The sequence below is a fragment of the Pieris brassicae genome, chromosome 1, assembly GCF_905147105.1.
Source record: "Pieris brassicae chromosome 1, ilPieBrab1.1, whole genome shotgun sequence".
Taxonomy (NCBI): domain Eukaryota; kingdom Metazoa; phylum Arthropoda; class Insecta; order Lepidoptera; family Pieridae; genus Pieris; species Pieris brassicae.
In genome coordinates, this window is record NC_059665.1 from 11,935,225 (window position 1) to 11,959,791 (window position 24,567).

Consider the following 24,567-nt stretch of genomic DNA (forward strand, 5'->3'; position numbering starts at 1 on the left):
TTAGTTGTTATTTTTTATAATAAGCATATACTTAAAACACTTCTTACACTACTCATTTATTAAATGTAAAGATACATGTATGTTTCTTCATCGCAAGGACACATTCATGGCACTCTTACACGAGAGATTTCTTCTCAGCAGATTACAAAACATATTCTGTGGGACCATTCCTCACCTGAATCATCCTCGGAGGGAGGAGCCAAGTCGACCATACACCACAAAAATTACTCCGCCTCTTTTGGGTTCTTTGAAGTCGATTAAAATAATCACACCGAAACAATTATTTCGGGATTATATTATTATAAATAAAACACACAATATATTTAGCAAGAGTTTAATAAAAAAATGCAAAATAAAATATTTCCAAATATTAGGACTTATCATTAGGGATATAAGGTGTACGATCATACAAAAATACAAAACTACACGCATTCAATTCACTATTGACATTCTTCATTCAGAACAAACACTGAAGCCGCGTAACTTTGATTCGGTGACGAGAACAAGTAGTTGTAAATATATTGTTATTTATTGAATTTATTAAAATTTATTTACTTCGTTTCGTATCCTTGTTCTTTAATGTTATTTCAAAGTCACCAGTGTTTATTGTTCACGGGCTTACCGATTATTTAATGGCCAAAAGGATTGGCACGGATTTAAACAACATGTTTTGATTGGAGCGATATTGTCATTTCACAACTCAGTGGATTTTGAGCCGATCGCGTCTTGTGCTATTTTTTTGCGCTGCAAACGTAAATCATAACTCACTTCGATGAAAGCCACGCCTTAAGTGCCTCGGACGAACAACACTTAGATTCCATCGTCGCGGCAAAAATTGATATGTTATAATTAATAGTATTATTCACTCACAACATTAAATAAAAAAATATTAATTGGTGCGTGAAGTTTCTTATTGTGTCGGGTGACATCATGACATTATTAAAAAAAACAATGTCCCGTTTAGTCTCTAAATAATTGTATACGTATTTATCGACGAAAACGCTATCACTAAATAATATCTATCGTCGAACTGATGACACCGAACAAAGTAAAAGCCGTGTAAAGCTTAATTCGACGAAAATAATACAATTGAAAATATCATACGTTTTACTTTTGACTAGCGAATAAAATACTCTATACATAAGTTTTAAGTAATACGAAAGCGTACGTACCCGTCCCCCCTCACGCTCCGGTGCGGCGCGGGTGCGACAGAGAGACTTTTTCAGAAATTACGACTCGAAGGACCCGCGCTCCTTCGAGTCGTAATTTCAACCCGTCGGAGTACAACAGCTCACAAAACCTTCGAGTTTCGACCCGATGTAGCATTCGTTCGCTACATAATATTCGAATTCATCCATTCAAAAATTCATAATAACTATCAAAAAAATTGCCTCTAATAGAAAATTTTCTGGAAAATTCTTTGGCATTTTGAGCAAAACGTGATGTGTAACTACGTCATAATGTTCGTAGAATATCGATATCAAAAGTGTTAAGATTTCGTCGAAGCTAACATAGCTTTGTCGCTTTCACTTCGACGTTTACTTTAAAATCTATAAAATATTGAAATTGCGATATCGAAACGGTCACTTTCCGATCGATTCGCTAGAATCGAATGCCCTACAATTTCTTATCTACGTTTATATTTACGTAAGTATTTGGAAAGTTAAAAAGTGCGTACTCGAATAAATGCAGGCCGTACGGCAGACGCAGGAATGTAACGGAGATCGCGACGCTAAGGCGAGGCTCGTTAAGGATAAAAACTACGATATTATACGATTCGTGTTTTATAGTGCACGATATTGAGACGATATCGAAACGAGACTCGTTCCGTTTCACGACGCCGTCGAAGAGCGGCCGAGGTCGACCGAATCGAAGAGAGCCTCACTGCTCCCACTCCGACTCGTCGACGCCCTCCACGGCGTCCTGCTCCAGCTTCAGGTTCACGGTCACTCTGGCGCTCATCGATTTCATTATCTGAAAGCACGAGGGGCGGTGAGCGGCGCGAGCGGCGGCGGGACGCCGGGGGCGCGCCGGCCGCGGTACTCACGCTGTCCTGCTTGTCCTTGGCGTCGAGCGGGACGTGCGCCTCGACGAGGTCCGGCTTCGGCCTCCCCTTGGGCGCGGCCGCCGGGACCGTGCGGGCCGACAGCGGCTCCATGCCCGGCGGCTGCAGGCTGGCGACCTCGGGGGTCGCTGGTCGCCTCTCGAGCCACCGGCGCCCCGTCTGCCAGCTCCGCCACGTGACGAGCGTCGGGGGAAACAGGTCGTCTTGGAACAGTTCGCTCTGAAATCGGGTCGGGCGTTCGATCGTCGTCCAAAAGGGACGAGGGATCGTCGCGGAAGGCGATCCAAACTCACCTTGATCCTCGGCACCGTGAAGGACAACGGTTCGACGTTTCCGTTCGTCAGGCGAAGCGCTCTGGCGAACTCCACCTGCGAAAGAGTTCATTCGGCTCTTTTAAGGAAGCGACGACAAAACATTCTCATTTTATTGACGCGGGAAGAATTGGAATACGCCGCGGGCGCAGAGTCCCACGGAACTCGTCCAGTCTCGCCGTTCCATACGTTGGAAGAACGTGGAAAACAATTCTACTCCTCGCGGCGTTCGCGGGGGTCGCGGTGCCCTCGAAGCGATCGGAACGTTCGATTCTCACCTTTTCGACGGCCAGCGCGTTCTTCGGCAAGAAACAGATTCCTTGATGCAGGGACGCGGAGCGATGGTGCGACAGAGCGCACAGGAAGGGCGGCTCCGGAGTCACCTCGTAGCAATATATGGTCGAGTCGCCCTGCGAACGAGTCGGGAAGATGAGCGGGACGTCGGGGGGGAGGTCGAGGGTCGCGAGCGGAAGTCTCACCCGGCCGGTCAGGAACAGAGTGCCGGAGTCGTGGTCGATGTGCGTCAGCAGAATCGCCGGCGAGACGTCCAGGCCGACCGTGCAGACGGGCGCCGACAGGTCGGCGGCCTGGTACAGCAGGATCTGGCGCTCCGACACCCTGAAACACGTCGACCGTCAGGGCTCGGCGGCGGCCCGCGAGCGAGGTGCGACATCGGCGCTCCGCGCGACTCACTTGTCGAAGCCCGTGACCACGAGGTGCGTGTCCCGCAGCGCCCACACGAGCCGCGCCCCTCGGCCGCCCGCAGCGCTCCGGCCCTTGCGCAGCGGCTCGCTCGACGCCCGCGGCTCGTAAATCTGCGAAACATCGGCGTCACGTCACGCGCGACCCGCGTCTCCGGGAACCGCCGGGGCCCGACCGCTCCGTCACTCACCCTGACGTAGCCGTCCCGGCAGACGGTCGCGAGGTACTCGCCGTATAGGGACCAGTCGAGCGCGAAGATCTGGTCGGCGTGGCCGGCGAGCGTGATGGCCGCCGTCGGCGGGTCGGCGGCGAGGTCCCAGATCTTCACGGAGTGGTCGTGCGCGGCGGTGGCCAGCAGGTCCGAGGCGGTCGGGTGGAAGCGGATCGCGTAGATCTTATCCGCGTGCGCGGCGAACGTCCGCTCGGGCTCGCTCGTCGAGGCGGTCAGGCCGCCGTCGGGTACGATCCACTCGCGGATCGCGCCGTCGTCGCAGGCGACGAGGAGGCGCTCCGGCCGGAAGGGGTCGAAGGCGAAGTCCTGCAGGGCCGCCGGGTGCAGCAGGGCGGGCGGGTGCAGACCGGCGGGGTGCGAGGGCGGCGCCACGGCGAACGGAGTGGCGCCGGTCGGCAGCTCCACGACGGCCACCCGGCCGCCACCGGCGCCGGCGCTCACGGGGACGGCGCAGCGGACGGCGTTCGCTGGAGAAGAGTCGCCGATCAGTCGGATTCTTCTCCGACGCGGCGCGAGCCGAGCGGAGGTCAACTCACCGCAGAATCCGTCGCACTCCCCGGAGATCTGTCGGCTGACATTCTTGATGTTCTCGACGTGGGTCGACTTGTGCCCCGGCGTGCCCTTCAGGTGACGGAACTTGGACACTTTACCTAGAAAAGTATTTCCGAGAGTTATTTATGCTCTTTGCAGTCGGTTAAATCTAAAGTCGACTTAAATATTTTATATGAGAAGAATTGTCTCATGACTTTTGCCATGAAGCCCAAAAGAATAATCGAACTCACCGAAAACGGTCGAAGTGCGTTTGGTGGCGACGTTCGGGACGGACGAACGTTTCTCCTCTCGATCTGGACTCTTGCGAGACTTCAAGGAGTCCCTTCGCCTGTAAAACGGGACAATGAAATAGCGCGAAGAGTAGAGCCTGAGAGGCGGGAAGGGCGAGAGGGTCGGACCTGAGCGGGGCGGGCGAGAGAGGCGCTTCCGCATCGGGCGCGGAGCTCAGGGAGCGGACTTCGTAGGCTCGACGCCGATCCGCGATCGACTTCACTCCGCTGAAACATTGCAAGCGGAGGGAATTAGGTCAGAACCGACATCGAAACGAGAGAGACGCAAAGAATTCTCACTCTGTGGTCTCGAAGAGACGGCGCCGGTCGGCGGTGGTCGGCGTCTTGGGTCCGGGTCCGCCGTCCGAGCCGTCGACGTCTTCTTCGACGCTCACGTCGGATTTTCCGTTTGTGTATTCCTCTGAAACAGAGCATCGGTTGTAGACCGCTCCGCTCGGGGACTGACAGTACCGTGGACGGCTACGATGCGTCGGGCCGAGGGGGAACTCCGACTGACCTTTGGGCGCGACTTCCGCGTCACCGGCGGGAGAGAGAGACTTCTCTCTGTCGCCCTCCCGGGAGACGGGAGTCGCCGTCGCCGGAGAGCTCGAAGTCGGAGCCGACCCCGGCGAAGTGGCTGCGAGTGAGATTCGATCGATGAAAAGGAAGAATGATGAAGGAAGTCGGCGCGTTCGTCCACTGACACACACACTACTTACAGGAATCGCTCTTATTGACTCCGGGAACGGCCGGCACGGAGAATACTCTGTCGAAGGAAAACTCTTCGATTCCCGTCGAGGCCGAAAAAGGTTTCGGGCCGAGGCGGGGCTGAAATATTCAAGTATAAATATAAACCTTTTATGGCTAAGCTAAGTTAAAAGTTATTAGAAAGAGCTCTGTCCAATCAAACGCTGTGGATATAAATAAATATATAATAATCGACACAATAGTATTGTTATTGAAATGGTGGGATGATAAGTGCTCTGCTCCCTCAGAAGCTGCGTAGCGTTGAAAATACTGGTAACAGAAGCCGACGTTCAGTATTCATAGGAGGCGCTGGTTTTTGATATAAAACAGATATTTATACACATACAACTGCTCTACTCGCGACTAGAGTACCTTATAGCCAGACACGGGCGCAGCCGTAGTCCTGGGTTTCGGTTTGGGCGCTTCACTGTCGTCAGCGGCCGAGCCGGCCTCCGATATGGAAGACCTCGGCAAAGGTTTCGGGGCTTGTATCCCATTCATCGAGCTCTCGCTCCGCGAAAGAGTTTCGCTCGATTCCGAATCCGTCTTGTCTAAGCTTTCTCTTTTCGAATCTTCTTTTTCCTCGTGCCCGTTACCCATCTTCTTAAGGAATCCGTTTTCTTTCGAGTGTTCTTTCGGCTCGGTCTTTTGCTTCTCCATGCCTTTGATCATGTCTTTGACGTTTACGAAATCTATTCTGTCGTCTTCTTTGTCGGGCGTCGCGATCGGTGGCTCCGGCGGTTTCGCGTCAGCGTGTGTTTGCGTCACTATTTTTTTATCACTTTTCTTTTGAATCGGCATCGCTAGTATTTTTCTTACTAACTCTTCCAAATCACCGCGGTGTACCTGTAGTGAATTGCATATTAAATAGCGGACATTCATTATAATAATAATACAAAATGAAAAACTAATTAAGCATTACTTACGCAACCAAAACACCAAAAAAAATCACTAGCTACGATACGAGACAGTCACAAAAACCACTAAACTACCGGCACACACAAAAATAAAAACAAACAAATAACACAACACAAGTATAACTAGAAATAACGCAGGAGTTGGAACAGTAAATATTGATAGAGCCGATCTCTCGCGAAACGTAAACGCAAGATCTAAAGCGTGCAGAAACAATATGCTCGGATACACAGGTAATTGACGATTGGGGATAATTTCAAGGTAATAGAGTCTCCTCCTAAATCCGAGCCGAGCTACTTACATACCTGCGTAAGGTTGTTGGCTTCCGGATGCAAGGATATAGTGGGCACGGAATGGTCCAGCCCGTCGAGCCACATGGGTGCGCTGAGGAAGGTGGCGGCGCCGCCGGTATCAGGGTACAGGTCGGCGTGGTACTCCCGGTAGCTCTGTAATGGTCGAGCCGTCGTGAGTGTTCGAATGTCCGAGACTGACGAGCGACCTTACGTTCCGATCGGCGAGGGAAGGCCTACCTTTCTGGGCACTTGGTACATGATGGGCACGACGCAGGAGCCCGTGAGCTGCATAATTCGGTTCACCTCGCCCTCCATAACACGCAGCGCGCGCTTGGGCACCAGACACGCCCCTTTCGTCTGTTCACCTGTTTCGACGAAACCGATTAAAGGAACGTTCGGGTCGGAGTACTAAAACACGAGTCCCGTTCCACTCACCCGAATGCCGCAAGCCTTCGATCAAGTACGGCTCCTTGTCCGTCAACTCCATGTACAAAATGGTGGTGTCGCCCTTGCCGGCGAGGAATAACATGTTCGTGTCGGGGTCGAACAGCGGCATCAGCACTCCCGTCGAACAATCCAGCTCCAGCGTCTTCTGCGCTTGCGTTAGATTACGAACGTCGCGAATCATGATTTGACGTAAACGAGCCGAGTCGAAGCCTGAAAACGACCCGACATTGTAATGTCACTGGAACTTTCACATAAGAGTACTGAGATTTTACGAGTTTTTTTATCGGTTGCAATAGTGCAACAGTGATAATAAAATAACTTAATTAAATATATTTTGTACAACAGCCGGTAAAATTATAGCCCTAATTGAAGGTCGTTCGCAAACATACGTGTCTTGGCGGCTCATTGCGAGTTGTTCAACTGGACAATTAAACAACTTACGACATGTGGCAATTGCAACGGTATCAAGCGATCGGTTTGGGCAAAACAAGGGAAGAAAACAATGACAGAAAACCAAGAGATGACCGCAGACCGCAGACGTAAGACGTGAAGTGTCGACGAAGAGTCTTAAAGAAGTAAGCGGAGTAAATTCAAGTCAGCCGTTGCGTGAGCAACGTGTTAATCAACTTATCGTCATCAGGTTGCTCGAAACCAGTCGGCGGTTTTGGATCGGCTTGTCAAAGACCTGCCCAGCACGCTATTTGCGGGGCATCACTTCGTGTTCCAGCTGGACTCGGTGCCTGCACACAAAGCCTGGTTTGAGCGTCAAAACATCGACTTAATTAGTCATGAGGATTGGCCTTCCTCGAGTCCGGCCCATAATCCTTTGGACTATATAATTTGGTAGGGATTAGAGAGGAAGGTAATGTGATGAACTGTGATAAAGCCCATAAAAATTTGGAGTCTGAAGTCATCTTTGAAAAAGCAGTCACTGAAATCGACGTGAATATGGAGCGTGCTGCGATAGACGACTGGTCCCGGCACTTAAGGGCCTGTAGTAAGGGTAGGTCATTTCGAATCATTTTATGCTATTTCTTAACTAATGTGCTATAAAAACAGATCAGTACTTTTGTTTTTATCATTATTTCCATTTATGACAAAACATTGGCACCGACTATGTATACAAACAGCATTTTATTAAGAACTCTGAATATTTTGACAATATAGTAGGTTGGTTCTCGATATAGTAGGTTGTTATAGAATGTTTTAAATACTCACTCTTTAGGTACGATTTATGTATTTATACTACACTTAGAGAAGACAGAAATATAAAATAAATCAGTGGCGCTACAACCTTTTTAGGCCTGGGATTTCTGTATCTGTTTCATGATAAATTTTTTTATCGAATAGGCAAGTAGGTTATCAGCCTTCGATCTAGCACCGTCGGAGCTAATGTTAAATGCGCACATAGATAGAAAATCCATTGGTGCAAAGCCAGGGATCGAACCTACGACCTCAGGGAAGAGAGTCGCACGCTGAAGCCACTACGCAAACACTGCTCTAGACAGAAATAAAGTAAAATTAAAATAATTAAATAAAATGGAGGACAACTGGCGGCCCTATCGCTTTCTATAATCTCTTAGATGAGCGCAAGAAGAGCAAAAATATATGACACATATGACATAAGACATTTAGACAAAATTAGTGGAATAAACCAAGCGTAATCGTAATTTGTGTGCGTATTTTGCTAAACTTTGTAATTTTTAAATCTAACTAGTATTTCAAAATTAATTGCAGAACTAATAAATAACGATCGATTCGGTATGAAGTTCATAACAAATAGCTATTCAGTAGTTACATTTCATTCACAATCACAATGATCGAGCGCCTCGAACGGCTGCTGGACGATGACATCTTTCTCCTATCAATTCATACTTCATTATCAGGCAATGACTCGTGCGAGTAGATACTGCACGATTCGAATTGGTAACGAAGTACTTCATGCCGCGGCGGCCGGCTTTTGTTCAAAGTTTATTTATAAATTAATGGAAATATTATGTGAGTATAAAAAAGAAACTATGGCGTCATAAAGATGGACTTACCGGTAGTTAGCACTCGATCGCTATCGCCGAGCCAAACGAGGCGGCTGTCTTTAATGTTCTGATGACTGTTTGCGACGCTCAGAACTGGACTCTCTACGCGAGGATCCAGGATTCGCACTTTTTTGTCTTTGCACGATGTGGCGACCAATTTGCCGTCTTTCTTCCACGAAGTAGATTGAATTACTTCTGTATGGTCTCGGTTAACTGTGGATTCATTAATTATTTTTTTAATATTTCGTGATTTAATTATTGACTACATAGGAAGGCTCCATCCCTTTACTAAATAATGTCTGCATGTTTTGCTCACAAACACATTAAACTATTTGGTGTTGAATTAACTTTTTAATGGAACGTAATATAAAATTAACATTTACCAAAAGCTTCCTTTTGTTTAGTCAAGTCCCACAGTGCTAGTTCATGACCTGATGCAACATGAATTAGTCCATCAGCGACAGGGTGGAAACCTACATTCTCTACTCTCCGTTGCTTTTGAGACAGTGAGCATTCAGGTGTCGAGATGGATTCTTTCAGGCCTTCTGGAGGTATGTGCCAGACTTTTACCTACAAATTTATTTTTAAATAAAGGTGGACTGCAAAATGAAGACATAAAGAGCTATAATAGTTCCAGATCAAACTCAGGACAATGTTATTTCCTATAATTGGCAAACCATACATGTAGTTTTGTTGTATTGAAACCAACCTTTGCACACTGTAAATTTGTTTTTTACTATTATTATTATATATATATATGTGAAATCAGTGAAATTTTTAAAATTGCTTTAGTAGTTTTTCCGTTTACAACAAAACAGCATGCATGAGAAACATACTAAAAATTTCCTGTTTTTAAGTTTAGTTTATATTATCTTAAACCTTTTTTAAAAGCCTCTGGTATAATAATAATTTCAAAGAAATAAATCAGTATTTAACAAAACAAAGAGTGGAAACTGATAATTAAATCAGTAAAATGTCTATGAGATGATTCTACAAGCAGCTTTAAACAACACATTAATACTAGAAAGGCAATCTTTCCTATGCTTGACTCAACATATAGGTTAACGAAAATTACATCAAATCTGCTTAATTAACAGAGACAGACACAATGAATTGAATGATTCAGCATTTTCAATATTTTAAAATCCCAATGAGATATAACTATGTAACTTAAACAAAATATTAATTTAATGTGACATTTAACATGAAACCATTTTAAACTTTAGTTACAACATATTTAATAAAACACTACATAAACCTATATTTTATTTATGATATATGTAAGCAACCTACCAGAGAATCCTGAGAGCCAGTTAAAAGTATTCCATCATGGAAGGGCGAAAAATCCATATCAGTTATGGTATCTGAATGAGCATGAAGCAGAGGCATTGTCTTGCTCTTTCTCCCACAATCATCTAAAGGCAACACTGCCATACTCGACCCTACATGCTCCCAATTGAAAGCCATAAAAGATGCAGAGGCACATATGTTGTTTCCATAAGTCTGGTAAGAACCAACACATACATCCCTTACACATGCTTCTGGTTTGGGCACTATTGGTGCTGCATTTTTATATTTAGAAGCTTTAAAACGCCAAGCCATTTTAATCCAATATTATTGTTCAGTCTTTAATTTAGAACGTGAACCTTCGCCACGGCGACTGCCTAAAATAAAAAAAAGAACTTTCATGCATATTATTTACGCATTTGGATAAACTAAATAATAAGTATATATATATATGACACCTTTATTTGTGTGTATAGACCATTAACATAAGACTACTTTAACTCAAAAGAACACTTCCTATTACTTCATTAAATACCAAACTCATTTTGTTTTGAATTACCAGACCGGGTTTCGGCCGGAAGTACTATTGTTACGGTAAATTTAAATTAAACGCAGCAACAATAATTTAAAGTTAATAATTATAGTAAAATATAAAAAGATTTAACTTACCTTATTTTTATCTAATATCAATTACAGTTTAGATATTATGTATCTTCGAGACACTCCCCCTAAACGTCGGCCATTTCAATAATAACAACCAGCGTGTAGCGACATTACAATAGCGACTAACGAAATACCGATCGATATCGAAATTCAGACTGTCAACGTCAAAGTCTAATACATCTACAGACTATATATATCAATGTATAAATATATTTTTTTTATAAAAATATACTGAAGTAAAAACTATTGTTATTGCTTAATATAAAACAAAACCTATTGCCATAATATATTAAAAAAAATTACTGTATGCGCACTTATTTTATTATTCGGTATGATCAAAGTTACTTATAGCTAGCTATATTGATACAGCCTATAACTTTTCTATATAGACTAATTTTGCGTAATTGTATTGTCAAAAAGGGTTCGTTCGCAGCCAAGAGAAATGTTTTCTTGGGCTTGAGATAAAACCCCTGTACGGTGAAAAGTTGTTGTCCCAAGCCCATAGTTGCTATAGATTTTGTACTTTCGTATTAATAACTTATTGCACGACCATAAATAGTAGTACTAATGGGAAAATTGGATTAAATGATCTTGGTACTGTTTAATCTATATGTCTTTAGAATTATTAATGACTATTAAGTATATTAGTTATTTGTATGAAGAATTTTGTTATATAGTATGAAAATATGTCATGAAATACAAATCAGTCGTAAATTACTTTATGTCCTAATTTATTATATATCATTTCAATCATATAAATAACTTAAAACCTCATTCATAACTAAAAAATGATTCCAAGAACTCTACTTGCATTTCTTGATCTTTGTCAGATGATGAAGATAAAGATTTGTTTACTATAAATCGCTCTTCCGGCATTTCAATAATTATATCTTGCTTGATGAAATTGTTGTTGTGCTTCGTGAAATGCTTTTAATTTTACATTTACTGCCAGTTCTCAAATCAAGGTTGTAGAACAGAAGAGAAAAGTTTTTCTTTAGAGAGTTTATTGCCAGTTGGCAATAATGTCACTCTTTTTATGTTTTTTTTTGTATTACACAACGTTTGACGGAATGACGGAAAGGAGCTGCAACCATTACACCATGTTCCTCTTGACATCTTAAGTAATAAATAAAAATAAATTTAAAACAAAGATTTGCCTCAGATTGTCAAAGATCCTCTATCAGTAGGAGGCATGGTGAAATAGGAGCACGCACTTACATTCTCGTGGGAACAACACGCAAATACATAGTCAAAAAACTAATATCACCATACACGAATTCAAGTACGATCAGTCACCACAAGTAGCACCCGTTCACGAGTATCACGCTTGGCCAGCCATGTATTTTAGGGAGAGAGACAACCCGACGCATGGACGCCGCCACAAGTAATGCCATTTAAGCGAGCATGACGATCCTTGAAATGTGAACTTGGCTAGCTGGTAATTGAAGATCAATGCATTTTTCCGATGACTTTAGTTTCGTATAAGTAGGGAGGTTCTCGTACATCAAAAGACCGGAGTTAAAATACAAAAACAAAGATACAGCGTAATTTCCTTTATTGCGAGTTTAACAAGTAATTCAATTTCTTTGGTGATGTTTATTTTCTATTGAAATGACACAATAATAAAATCCTCGTTTAGATCCCTCAAATTAAAATGTAAAAATATTGTCAATAAATGAAGACATCACATACTTCAGGAAGAATAACGTTTATGTAAAAAAATCTAAAATAATATTTAAAAAGTTACATAACATGTAAATAATACATTATCAAAAATTATTAAAAACTTTTAAGCAAAACAGTAACAATATCAAAGACACACTTAATTAAAGGCAAGATTTTTTAAGCAAAGCAAACCTTTTAAAGCAAACCTTAAGACCGAACGAAACAAAAGAGATAGGAATTTAATTAAGACTTTTTGTTTGCCATAAAGAAAGTGTACTTGAACAGACATCATGTTTGGTGTTTATCAGTTTATCAGTTTCTCCGAAGGCCAAGATAATAATGTGAATATTATTTTCTATATCCTTGAATAACTGTTAAATAAGTTTAATCTTCTCGTTGTCGCGTAGTCGTCGAGCGGTCGCAGTAGTAAAGAACCGAATGCTAACTTAACACATGTAAGAATAACTTCGCAAAACCGCAGAATGTCTTAGGGTGAGATTCAGAAAAGAGACAAAGCGAACATAGTGATATAAAAGCACCACGTCAGGTACGAGTACCCAATCAAGACTTTGGTAAAGTTGGTCTAATTTATAACGAATAAAACTTTATTAATACCACCATAAAAATATTGCCATAATAAAAGAATTGAATCAGTTTCTACAATCTACAGTTAATTATGTCCCGTCGTCCCTGTACTTAAATTCACTACTCGCATCTTCTGCTCCTCGATCGGTCAACATTTACTCTCACTAAATTCACAACATTTTAAGGCCCCAGCCCCGGGCCAAATTCAATGCCGCAAAGGCCTTAAAACTTGGTGGTCATAAACTACAAAATAAGTCATTAAAGATATCGAGTAGTATTTAATGAACGCGGTTGCAGCACTCGTCGACGGACACCACAGATGCGGATGCACTACGGGGTTTCGAATATCCAGATAAACGACAAGTCCGCGTATAAACGCTGTAACCCGTCTAACAATATGTGTAACAAACTATTTCTAATGAACATTAAAACAACTATCGATCCACTACGCTCGCGTCAGGAGCACAACCGTGTCCACTTAAAGATATTTGTGAAATTGAGATCAGCCCCGTGATTTAAAAAGCAATCATTTTAAAACGTCCTTAGCCGTCCGTTTAGGGCTTCACGCAGCCCTACACACTCGCAGACGCCGAGAGTATTTGTGAAATCGACGCTTCAATCAACATTAAAAAACACAGGACGTATCACACCCCATCTAGTACTGGTGCGAACATAGTCCCATCGTCCTCGATATGCATTGCTTTTGTGAGTTATTATGTGTGTGATAAATGATATTTTATAATTGCACTAATTGTATGAAAAATGCATACTTATGGTTAAAATTACCTAAACGTCACAAAATGTTTCAGTAATTCATAAAATTTCACTATAATAAATAACAAAATGGAATGTATCAAAACAATGTTTTTTTCACTTCAAAACATTCCCATAATATCACTGTGCATGTTCTTTAGAAATATTGCAATGGTAATTAACCCATATAAATTGTTGTGATTTACGCACCTAACCTAACCTAACTTATCTTAGAAGTTATAAATGAGATGACATTTTCTCAAACCAAATAGTTTAACGTTTAAAACCTTTAAAATCTCGGCTAACACTCCGGGGTGTTATTTACGATCTGAAGCAGCATGAGCTGTCACCCACTGATGATGTCTTACCATTGATAGGACCCAGACTTCCATCGTACTTTGGCAATTCCTTGCATTTCGCTTGCTGAAAAAGATAATATCAATGAGCATCTAGGTTAACACTTGAAAATTCCGCACACTGCAATGTGCCGTCTGAATGTGGCAATAAAAGATCCAACTGCTTAATTTCTAATTACACTACTACCACACTGTTTCCTTAGCCTCACTGAGACAGATACAATGACTACCCTATATATTAAGATATGATTGTTGTAGGGTGGACAAAAACAAAACACATAACGAGAAATTCAACCATAGTCTGAATCTTAGTTTATAAAAGATTTATATTGTCGCTTTTATTTGGAATCACACAGTACTGTCACCAATTTTATCCATATTAAAAAGTTTTATTTTTAGACCTGCGACTCATCACCCATCACCCAAAAATACCTTTTTCGATTATTATCTGATCACAGATTTCATCTAATAGATACGCAATAGCTAAAGAAAACTTACTTCCATCAATTCCACAGCAATTTCCATAAATAAACGCTCAACATTTTCGGCTTCCTTAGCGGAGGTTTCAAGAAAATACATTCCATTACGTTGTGCAAAGTCATCACCAATATGCCTTGGAATTTCCCTGTCTTCTCTGTCAGTTTTGTTACCTAAGCAAAATTTATAAATATTGAGTACTATAATCATCAAACATTTTGACTTTGCTTGTTATAGATTAATAATAAATGGTAATATATAATTTAATATTAAATTAGTCTTGTCCCCCTCAGCCCCCTCAGGGGGTGAGGGAGGTCAAGCTATTTATATTCTATTGTACTAAACTTTTCTTACCCACTAAGATTCTTAAAACTTTGTTGTTAGCATACTCTTCAATTTCTCTGAGCCAATCTGGTAAACAGTCAAATGTAGGCTGGCAAGATATATCATATACTAAGATCAAAGCATGTGCCGACCTGTAGTAACTTTGTGTTATTGACCGAAATCTTTCTTGGCCAGCTGTGTCCCATATTTGAAGCTATAAAAAAATTAAAAAGATATTTTTATACTAAGGAATAAAATACAATTTATTACACAATTAGATGAAGCATTGTTATAAACAAGAAATTGATAAAGTATACATTCCTCAGATCTAAGAAAGGGGTAGATAAAGTTTCTAGCTGGGGTAGAAGCAATTTTCCTTAATTTAATCCTACAAAGACTGAGGTTTATTCGTTCATAGCCAAAGAACTGCAGTGGTGAGCTGGAGCAGTCTTTCTTAGGAGCTATGACCACCACACTTTGATAAAAATTACTCTTGGATCCTCTCTGTACTCAGCTATAGCTGTCAAATATGCCAGATATAAACACAAGCACTGTTACTACACAAATCATAATTTTGTTGAATTCTTTTTTATTTTTAAAGTTTATATGAAATATATATTTATCATTGATAAATATATAATCCTTCCCAAATAATACAAAGGATACCTTCACTTTTTCGCCATCAACCTCCACCGTCTTGATCATGAAATCTACTCCAATTGTAGCACCTTGACCCGGTGGAAATAATCCTTGCGTAAATCTCCTTACTAAACAAGTTTTTCCAACACCTGCGTTACCGACTAGCACGACTTTAAACAAGAATTTATAGTCCTCCATAGTACTGTACCAAATTACATTTGCTTTCGATTTTAATAATAGAAATCGAGGAAAGAGCTTACTGCTAGCAAATAATATGTAAAGGGTATTTTCGCCGTTCACTGTTCCGCTTTACTGAGTTCACAATACGTACGAGAAGATACACACTACCGCCGACATTATGAATCGTTTCTAATTTTCAATTCAAGATTAGATTAACTACTAAATCAAAATTTACAAATGAACAAGATAGAAGCACCTTATTTAATTTGATATAAGGTTCTCTTTATTTATCTGATGTTTTTAATAATTTAGATAACATATTAAGTATTAGCATAGCAAAAATATTTCATATATTATCCACAGACTACGTACACATATATATACCAGCAATCATTACTATTATTAGTCTGTGTAGTGGTAGGCTGGTCTAGTCTGTTTTGAAATAAAGATTGTCTCAGCGCCGATTTTAAACTTTAATCTTTCAGATTTTTTAAACGCTATGTCACAGTGGTCTGGTCACTGGTGCACACTCCACGAAGAGGCGCACTTTTTCAATGAGTTTTCGTTGAGAGAAGCACAACGCATATTTTTTAATCGCTTTGAAATCCGACATTTAAGTTTCGCCCCTAGCACACACCCTAGATCTCCCGACTTAATTCCAGCTGACTTTTTAATAAAGCAAGAGTTATAAAGTTCACATAAAGAGTGCGACTTTACATGAATTACAATCTAGCCAATACAATAATTATGGCTAATAAGTAATATTATGTTCACATAAATTTCTACATTACTAATGAATTAAACTAAGGTAATGTTTATTATCAGTCTTAGTGTTCGGTAATGTTTTGACACTATGTTCGTGTGTCGGAGATTCCGCATTTGCACTTATATTAACTACACTAGGTTTCTTAACTCAAAAGGCTTAGTTCTCTTTAGGCGTCTTATTCCTGTGGTGTCAAGAAGTTGGATTGCCTCAGCATTCACATGGCTATGTAGCCTGTTTAAGTGAGCTGAGGCAAACCGTTTCGCCGTATTTAGGAATAAAGAAGTAATTTGTTATGTTATATTAACAGGGCCTTCCTATCAGCCATTATATTTGTTTGTATCTTATATCTAATTCATCTCAGTATGTTGGTCATTTCTGGTCATTTTATGTAGTATTTTTATTATTATTTTGTTCCAAAAGAATATTCTTTTGTGGAAAGCTTCTAAGCAGTTAAGTATTGTATCCAGTTTTGTATCTTTTTTATCGCTTTGTTCCGATTTTTTCACTGCCAATTCCGCATACGTATTACGTAGGACTGGTCTAGTTACTAGCAGATGGGCTCACTGCTTACTTGGGTTGCACCACTGGCTTGAGTTGACCTGTCTGATTAGATTTATGTGATGTTCTAGTTATCGTGGGTTCAAAAATAAATGAACGCTCTCATTTGCCATAGCAACAACAGTGTGATAACAATCCTAAATTACTCGGGTTACACTTAGAAAGAAACTAATAACATAAAATAACCAGAAGGATTAGGTAGGTTTACCCATGTTGCCGAATATACCATATACCGAATGAGTGATTATAAAGTGTGACCGACGAAAATTATTTCATAACTTGGTAATCGTAGTGCGAAATTTTCGCAAAGGTAGTCGCGCGTCGCTTTGAGCTTTACATTTTAGATGCAGGAATACAAACAATGTTTTCTACATTGTGTATAGCACTGAGTCTCTACTTTATTCCATTTAATCATTCAAAGAAATAAATAATTGTGTCAAAAGATTTTTTAGTCTTATAAAGTGCACTAATCGTAGTTTTCTACAAAATACATAATATATGATGTTACTTTTGACTACCGGCTACTGGCAACACTGCTTTATAGATTAGACGGTATACCTAAAATGTCTTTTGTTTATACTTCACAGTTCACAGTAAATTGATTATTCTGTAAGGCCATAAAATATTTAAACTAAAACAGTTCATTCTTGAGAAATAAGAAATATCATATCAGAGTTATTTCGAAATATAATTAAAGCATAGTGAAAATGTCCACAGCTAATTATACAACTCGAACAGAAGGCCAGACAGTAGTAAATACAATAATATGGTCTATTCCAAACTTTATATTCCTCTTAGATGGTAAAACATCGCGCGAATTGCGGGTAAGTGAAAGTCCAAAAGACCAATCCATTGATACAAGATTCCAACTGAAGATGCAATTTCTTGGACGCTGTAACGATATTATTGAAATATACTACTTGTCACCAGTTCCTGTATTTCTTAAGTCCATATTAACCATATGCTTAAAAAGATTTGAAGAGCGCTCTATAATAATAAAAGAATATCATACTATTCAAGCTAATAAATGGCAGTTCTTAGCTACTCTCTACAAACGTGATATTGCCAGCTATGATGGCCATGATATATTTCTGTTAAGTGATGGAAGCCTTCGTTTGAAGTTTCAATTTATGGTAACAAATGATGTAAAAATTGATAGAGCAAATATACCAGAGGCACAACTTAGCAATGATTTTGAGAATCTTCTTAATGATGGTTTATTCTCTGATGTGGTAATTACATCTGCAGAAGGATGTGATTTTAAAGTTCATAAAGCAGTTTTAGCTAGTCGCAGCATGGTTTTAAAAGCTCACTTTGAACATAATACAACAGAATGTCACACAAATGTAGTTCAGTCTTTGCTAGAATCTGATGTTTTAAAAGAAGTTTTAACTTTTATATATAGTGACAAAGCTCCAAGAGTTGATGAGATACCTGAAAAATTATTAGCTGCAGCTGATTATTACCAGCTTAATAGACTTAAAAGCCTTTGTGAGGAGGCATTACATAAAAAACTTACAGTTGACAATGCTATTGATACATTGCAATTAGCAGATTTACATTCAGCTAAAGCTTTAAAGGAATTAACACTCGAATTTATCAAAGATGGTCAAGCTAAACTCATAACAAAAACCAAAGGATGGGCTGAAGTTAAATCTGTAGATTTAATTAAAACTATATATGAACATGTTATTACTGATGATGTTGATGCAGATATTAAATAATTATTTCTTTAAGTATGTTAAAACATTTTTTGATTCTGTATATTTTAAGTCTACTTGAAAAAAAATGTAGCCTGGTGTAAAAATTTGTCTAGATGAAAATTATAAGTTAAAGTTAGTTTGAGTATATCTTGTTGGAACTTTACTTTATCCACTCATACACTGGCAGGAATAGTCTGCAGTTAATCAATGTCCAATAACTTATAATTTTCATGCTTTTGATGTATTTCTAGTAAATAAGTATTCAATGATCTCAAATAAAAATTAACGAAATTATATAACTTCTACAATTAAGTCTTAAACAGATTTTGTTTTCTTTTATACTAAATATTTATTACATTGTTACAGTTTTTTTACTCCATTTTTCCCAACCTCCATAACATTTAGTAGAAAAATTGCTTAAATGCGAAGTTTTAAGTGCAATTTTTAAATTTTTTGTCATTCGCTTATTTCACTTGAATCACTTTCACTATAATTCTGTATCGGAAGTCTATTAGTATTTATGAACAAGTCATTATCATTGCTTACATTCTGTTTCTTTTCACAATCAAACTCTTTAGGCCATATGTTATTCTCCTTATAATACTTTATCGAGTCTTTGTTCATAATCTTGATTATTTCAGCTTTCACTTTATCTCCTTCAACAATTGGTTCAACTAATACATAATCCCCTCTTTTGACCCATATATTTTTTCGAAATTTAGTAGGCATTGAAACAAGATATTCTTCACCATTAGGGTTAGTTACCTGTAAAAATACTAATGTTTAATCCAAGATGAATGATTACCTTTTCAACATCTTATCAACTACAAAACAAAGATTAATTTGTGTAATGATCAAGTCTAGATATCGTACAGATGACTGGATACGGTGTTTTTATGTTCTATACTGAATAATTACAGAATGAATGACGCATCTTAAGATACAAATTGTATATATAGGCATATACACAATTAGTTATTTAAACTACCTCGTGCAAATTATTTCCCCGGCTTCTTAAAACTCGAACAACACTTTGATTTTCTTTGGGTAATTCATAATCATCCCACAAGGCTTCGTTCATTACATGTTTCCTTTTTGTAACCTTCGACATATTTTATGAATTATTTTTATCATTAAAAGTATTATTTATAAACTCTTATCAGCCAATGTTCATAACCTTTTCTCAACTTAGAAATATATTAATATTATAAATTATGAGTTCAGACTTTGGAGTTGTACCAACACCAAGACTACAATGTGTATGTGAATTTAGCTTAAACTTGTTTTTTTTATTATTTCATGACCTGGGTGTTTACAACCTTAAGGTCAATATAAAAAAAGCTAACTTGTATTGGTGATCACAGATATCTAAATTCTTATGTAGTAGTTTGTAATAATAAGTACTAATCTGTATCACGTAGTTGCCAAGTCTCGATTATGAACTCCCGCTTGGGCTATGGCTAGTGCAAAACATGGCTTTTAAAATTTAAAAGTTTTAACAAGTCGAAAATAGAGATTTGAAAGAAATTATATCTTATATTTTTTGTTATAAGTTGAATATTAGTAGCTAATTAAGAGTGATTAGTTTTTACGTAGGTTACATGGCCCAGTCATGGCGGTTGTTTGTTGTGAAAGTATTCGTTGGGTACGGTTGTGACATGTTTTTTTTAATATTTTAGATACCGAGAACACGCTTGCGGAAGACTAAAAGAGCGCAGTCTGACATTAATAAATATAAGCATGCTTATGAAGTGAAGCGCGGGACTTTTTTACGCAGAGCTGCGGAAATACATTTCATTAACCGCATGTCGTTGTTGCGATACATCTGCAAACGTGATGAAATGGGTGCGAATCACGATGAACACAGTTGCGTATAGTTAGGGGTTAGGCGGGGCAGTATCCCGGGGCCCTCGAATCCTTACCAGATATCTTGATCGAACTGAACTTCTGGAAATTTCTCCCATTTTCAAAATAAATTTAACAGCATGCAACCCCACTTTAATCATGACAACTCAGTTGAGAGAAGTTCAAAAGTTATGCCTAGGGAATTACCCTAAATTCTTTCTGTAGGTTGGCAGTGCTAATAATTTGACGGATAGTGATGTGTGTTTTATTATTCATTGATAAGCGTTTTATTGTGAATTCGAGTTAAGATTTTTTTTTAGAGAACGGTTATAAAATTAATGCTGTATCAGGAGTAAGTAAAATAATATCAATATTTTTTTTGTACTGGTCAATATAGTGATTCAATTTTATTGGATTTTACCACGCATATTGATGCCCGTTAAATCAATGAATCGTGTCAATTCTATAGATTTCGGCTACAGCTCATTATATAACGCGAAATAGAGTGAAAACATTTAATTCACCTGTAGTAGATACATTAATTCAGGTCCGCCGGTAGGAGATCGTTAATGGTCTCCACCGTTAAATGTGATAATTCTAACAGTGATAATTTTTTCCCGGGGATTCCTTAACGACATTTGTAGCGTATCATTGTATTTCTCTTTCCTTTTATTTTACTTTTGACGTCTCTGATAAGAAAGAATTAAATAACGCAGTTGTTCGAGTGGCCATTTGGAAGCATGTACTGTGTATAAATTTCGGAAGAAGAAACGATACTAATACTACCGACAAGGAACTTAAATTCGAAAAGAAGTATCATTTTGGAAAATGGTTCTTCAATATCATACTTACCATAGCAAAGAGTTCTTTGCTAGGCTTTGAGAGGACATACAGAAGACTTAAGTCAGGAAGGATACCACGGAAATTTTCTGAACTTTGTAGAGCTTGTCACCCGATATGATTACATTTTGCGGCAAGTTTTGGATATGCCCAAAGGCAATAATAATAATTTCTAAGTTTTTTTATCGATTTATTTAGTTTATAATTATTAACTGTTTAATATCAGGGCTATTTTGAAATTGTGTTTTTTATGTTTTTAGGATCTACAAGATATCTGAGTGCAACAATTAAAAATGAAACGATTGAGCTTGGGGACCAAACTCGAAACCCATCTAGAACAAATTACAGCGTCACCGTCGTTTTGCCATCATAATGGATACGACACAGGACATATCGAAGGCTTAGCATTGTTGTGAGGTATTCAGTAATAACCAAATCGGAAAATGGACAACCAATTTTTATAGAACTAAAAGAAGTGTTTCTTGGCTTTTATACAGCCATCAAACATGGCGCAGTAGATTGTCAACCAAGTCACAACATTATCGACAAAAATATTGATTTAAAAAATGTGTGTGTAATTAAACCAGTTTGATGAGCAATGTACAAAAGCATATTAAGGATATCCAGCCTAACGCAGAGTACACTACATTATGCCACTCATGATTTAAATTTAGTGATGAATGAAGTTCAAGTGCAAAGCCAGTGAAACTGCAAGAAAATGGAAAATAGGTATTGATAGAAATAAGAAAAAAAACAAAGAAAAGTTTAAAAACATTTGGAAGAATTAGCTGCTAATCACCAATTTCCAAACCGAGAAAAAAATATTTAAAATTGCGATTTTTTAATAATGGACGTTTTATTGGTATGAGTGCAGTCTGTGTGTCATATATTCGATTTTCTAACACCAACATTATTACATATTGATGAAGCAACTTTATTACAAACGGACGTGTGACGATTTAGAAAATATTTAGATATAATAGGCCCAAGTTTGCACGTCAATTTATTAATATTTACCACCTAGTTTTACCTCAACTAACTCAAGCATGGACTGTTGACAAATTATGTAACAAAATAATGAGCAAATATGAAGTGCTAGAATGCGGAAGTACAGCAATTTTATTATTCTTTACAATTCCTATCACTTCTGCATCAGCTGAAAGATCATTTAGCAAATTAAAAATAATAAAACATTCTTTAAGAAATAATATGGGCCAAATTCAACTCCGTCATTTATTTATTCGCTAATAGCAATTGAAAACAAAACCGCATCAAGCCTGGATTTAAGCGAAGTCATTAATACTTTTGCGAAAACTAAAGCTAGGAAAAAATATAATAGTTAATTAGTCAGTTGGTAGGCCCAACCTTTATATAGTAAACCCTTGAATCTTCTCTATTTCGTTTTATTCGCCAAACCTACACCAAGTACTTAGGTATTGTAATTTAATATTTTTATTACCTGCCCTGCAGAGCACAAAGTAGAGTAAAGAGCTAAAGTAGCTTAGCATTCTTAAAGTATTTGAATATTTCATATTTTTATTGGATAAAACCTGCAGTTTACATAGCAGTGGGGCTCCATTTTTCAATTTGCCCCTTTTTTTAAGATGCTATCATTAATACAGCGTATTATGGTATAACACTTTGGTATTTTTACGTAGACAAAAGTACAAATTAAGATTGAAATTACTTTTCTTGCAGTTAAATAATAAATTTACAAAGTTTTTGGGACTCAAATCAAAATTGTCACATAGACTGTACCCAGTCTACCTTATATATACATACTTCACACCCTCTACATTTTTAGAGAATATATTATGTACATTCTTGAAGTCCAATTGTTAGCCAAGTTCTTTTAATCGAGGGCCATACGATGGTTTCGTTAGCATATCGGCTAACTGTAGCCCTGTGGCAACATGTTCTACTGGAAAGTCTCCATTGCTAACACATTCTCTAATGAAGAAATGTTAAAGTTTAATGTGTGTAGTACGCTCATGGTACTGGCGAGCACATAGCGTGGATTTAAAGCGAGTTGATTAATTGGATAACTTTAATAATCGACTTTCGATTTCTGAAAGTTGGTGAAATAGACAATTTAGCCACAAAATTTCTTGTGCTAATTCACTAACTGCTATTAAATCTGCTTCAGTAGATGAGATGGAGACGGTTGCTTGTTTCTGACTTCTCCAGCTAATTGCAGCTCCAAAAAATGAGCAAATCATTCCGGACGTTGATTTCCCACTTGCTGATCTCCGCCATGATAGATGCAAAGCCAGTCTGTTATTGTGACATAGATGTCACAATAACAGATTGACTTCTTCGTGTATAAGTTAAACCTTTATGTTGCGTGCCTTTCAAATAACGGAAAATGCGTTTTACCAACATAATATAATAACCTTTTTGGTAGGTGAATCAAGTTTTCTAAAAGCGACGACGCATATGATATATCAGGTCTCGTGCCTATAGATTAATATTCCAAAGCTATGCTTGTATATACGGAAAGTTAATATTGATATTAACTTCCTCTTCCGTCTCAGTTTCTTTTATTATTGGTGTTGGTGCTCAAAATAAACAATGCCATTCAAAATCAAACACTATTCCAACGATGCGTTGGTAGAAAGCCCTGTGGAAATCATCTATACATATTTGTTTTGAAAAAGGGATCTAATGGTTACAACTTTGTTCCTAAAGCAATTCCAGGGATGTTTGTGGGATACTCTGCAACGTCAAAAGCTCTCAGAATCTATATTCTTTCGAAAAACAATATCATTCCTTCAAAAGATATTCGAGTGATGAAATGCATGGTACTGCGAAGAAAACAAGTTCGGACTTTCAACACTTTTAAATGAAATTGAGTCAAGTCAGTTGAAACCAACACTACAAAAGAAAGTTACTATGACGCTTGATGACATTGATGAATATGACAACATCGTTGACACGCAAAGCGCAAAGTGATAACGATAAAATTTCGGAACGAAATATTCAGAAACCGACAAATATTGAAAGCGACTACGACTCACTTTTTGGTTCTTCTACTATTGAAGAGCCTGTTAACAACGGTGTCGGAGAAGTAGTAAACAATAATCACAATGTAGAAAACGCTTCCGTTCAAATAAGGTCACTATGAAGTTGATCAAATATCACAGCTGCTAGGCGTTATGATGATTTATCTTAGCCGCAGCGGAAAAATTTAAAATATTCACAAACCTACGACCTTTAAAGAAGCGATGGATTCTACTGATAAAGAAAAATGGCAAAATGCTATGCCAAGTGAAATTACTTCACTAAACGACAACCAAACTTGGGAACTAGGTAATCTACCTAAAGGACGAAAAGCCCTACCTTGTACAAGTAGCGGCACGA

General features: G+C 38.8%; 4 protein-coding genes and 1 long non-coding RNA gene across 8 annotated transcripts; 2 read left to right on the forward strand and 3 right to left on the reverse strand.

The window, feature by feature from the left end:
• Positions 1–1,094: 1,094 nt before the first annotated feature.
• Positions 1,095–10,629, reverse strand: LOC123707988 (coronin-7). 4 transcript variants are annotated; one of them, XM_045658400.1, is made up of 21 exons: positions 10,523–10,629; positions 9,860–10,230; positions 8,950–9,136; positions 8,576–8,779; positions 6,522–6,743; positions 6,324–6,451; positions 6,099–6,239; positions 5,251–5,724; positions 4,851–4,959; positions 4,649–4,768; positions 4,432–4,552; positions 4,261–4,359; positions 4,093–4,190; positions 3,847–3,960; positions 3,269–3,777; positions 3,070–3,191; positions 2,856–2,994; positions 2,655–2,786; positions 2,359–2,433; positions 2,048–2,284; positions 1,095–1,974 (listed from the first exon to the last, which is right to left on the reverse strand). In XM_045658400.1, the coding sequence occupies exons 2-21, from the start codon at positions 10,166–10,168 to the stop codon at positions 1,882–1,884; spliced, it is 3,633 nt and encodes a 1,210-aa protein (XP_045514356.1). In that variant the 5' UTR covers positions 10,169–10,230; positions 10,523–10,629; the 3' UTR covers positions 1,095–1,881. The 4 variants fall into 4 exon arrangements, with proteins under 4 accessions (XP_045514356.1, XP_045514373.1, XP_045514347.1 ...); XM_045658417.1 differs by lacking the exon at positions 5,251–5,724; XM_045658391.1 differs by having other exon boundaries at positions 2,655–2,994.
• Positions 10,630–12,054: 1,425 nt separating this feature from the next.
• Positions 12,055–15,838, reverse strand: LOC123711933 (ras-related protein Rab-30). Its single transcript, XM_045664808.1, has 4 exons — positions 15,343–15,838; positions 14,707–14,890; positions 14,374–14,525; positions 12,055–13,942 (listed from the first exon to the last, which is right to left on the reverse strand). Exons 1-4 carry the CDS (start codon positions 15,511–15,513, stop codon positions 13,841–13,843), a joined length of 609 nt encoding a protein of 202 aa, XP_045520764.1. The 5' UTR covers positions 15,514–15,838; the 3' UTR covers positions 12,055–13,840.
• A 1,545-nt stretch (positions 15,839–17,383) lies between these two features.
• Positions 17,384–18,816, forward strand: LOC123713525 (speckle-type POZ protein-like). The gene has a single exon (XM_045667238.1). The coding sequence runs from the start codon at positions 17,527–17,529 to the stop codon at positions 18,541–18,543; it is 1,017 nt and encodes a 338-aa protein (XP_045523194.1). The 5' UTR covers positions 17,384–17,526; the 3' UTR covers positions 18,544–18,816.
• A 27-nt stretch (positions 18,817–18,843) lies between these two features.
• Positions 18,844–19,874, reverse strand: LOC123713534 (probable RNA-binding protein EIF1AD). The gene is made up of 2 exons (XM_045667251.1): positions 19,511–19,874; positions 18,844–19,287 (listed from the first exon to the last, which is right to left on the reverse strand). Exons 1-2 carry the CDS (start codon positions 19,631–19,633, stop codon positions 18,979–18,981), a joined length of 432 nt encoding a protein of 143 aa, XP_045523207.1. The 5' UTR covers positions 19,634–19,874; the 3' UTR covers positions 18,844–18,978.
• Positions 19,875–20,613: 739 nt separating this feature from the next.
• LOC123716087 lies at positions 20,614–22,599 on the forward strand. The gene is made up of 2 exons (XR_006754514.1): positions 20,614–20,719; positions 21,468–22,599. It is a non-coding gene; the product is annotated as an uncharacterized LOC123716087 (long non-coding RNA).
• Positions 22,600–24,567: the final 1,968 nt, after the last annotated feature.

Excerpts from the sequence above, each read along its gene's own strand:
- LOC123707988 (XM_045658391.1), bottom strand. The coding sequence starts at position 10,168 with ATGGCTTGGCGTTTTAAAGCTTCTAAATATAAAAATGCAGCACCAATA. Across the intron at positions 4,191-4,260 it reads CTCTCGCCCGCCCCGCTCAG|GCGAAGGGACTCCTTGAAGT; the intron begins GTCCGACCCTCT and ends CCCGTTTTACAG. Across the intron at positions 2,285-2,358 it reads TCACGGTGCCGAGGATCAAG|AGCGAACTGTTCCAAGACGA; the intron begins GTGAGTTTGGAT and ends ACCCGATTTCAG.
- LOC123711933 (XM_045664808.1), bottom strand. The coding sequence starts at position 15,513 with ATGGAGGACTATAAATTCTTGTTTAAAGTCGTGCTAGTCGGTAACGCA. Across the intron at positions 14,891-15,342 it reads TTGATGGCGAAAAAGTGAAG|CTTCAAATATGGGACACAGC; the intron begins GTATCCTTTGTA and ends ATTTTTTTATAG. Across the intron at positions 14,526-14,706 it reads AGTTTTAAGAATCTTAGTGG|GTAACAAAACTGACAGAGAA; the intron begins GTAAGAAAAGTT and ends AATTTTGCTTAG.
- LOC123713534 (XM_045667251.1), bottom strand. The coding sequence starts at position 19,633 with ATGTCGAAGGTTACAAAAAGGAAACATGTAATGAACGAAGCCTTGTGG. Across the intron at positions 19,288-19,510 it reads GGGGAAATAATTTGCACGAG|GTAACTAACCCTAATGGTGA; the intron begins GTAGTTTAAATA and ends GTATTTTTACAG.
- LOC123713525 (XM_045667238.1), top strand. The coding sequence starts at position 17,527 with ATGTCCACAGCTAATTATACAACTCGAACAGAAGGCCAGACAGTAGTA.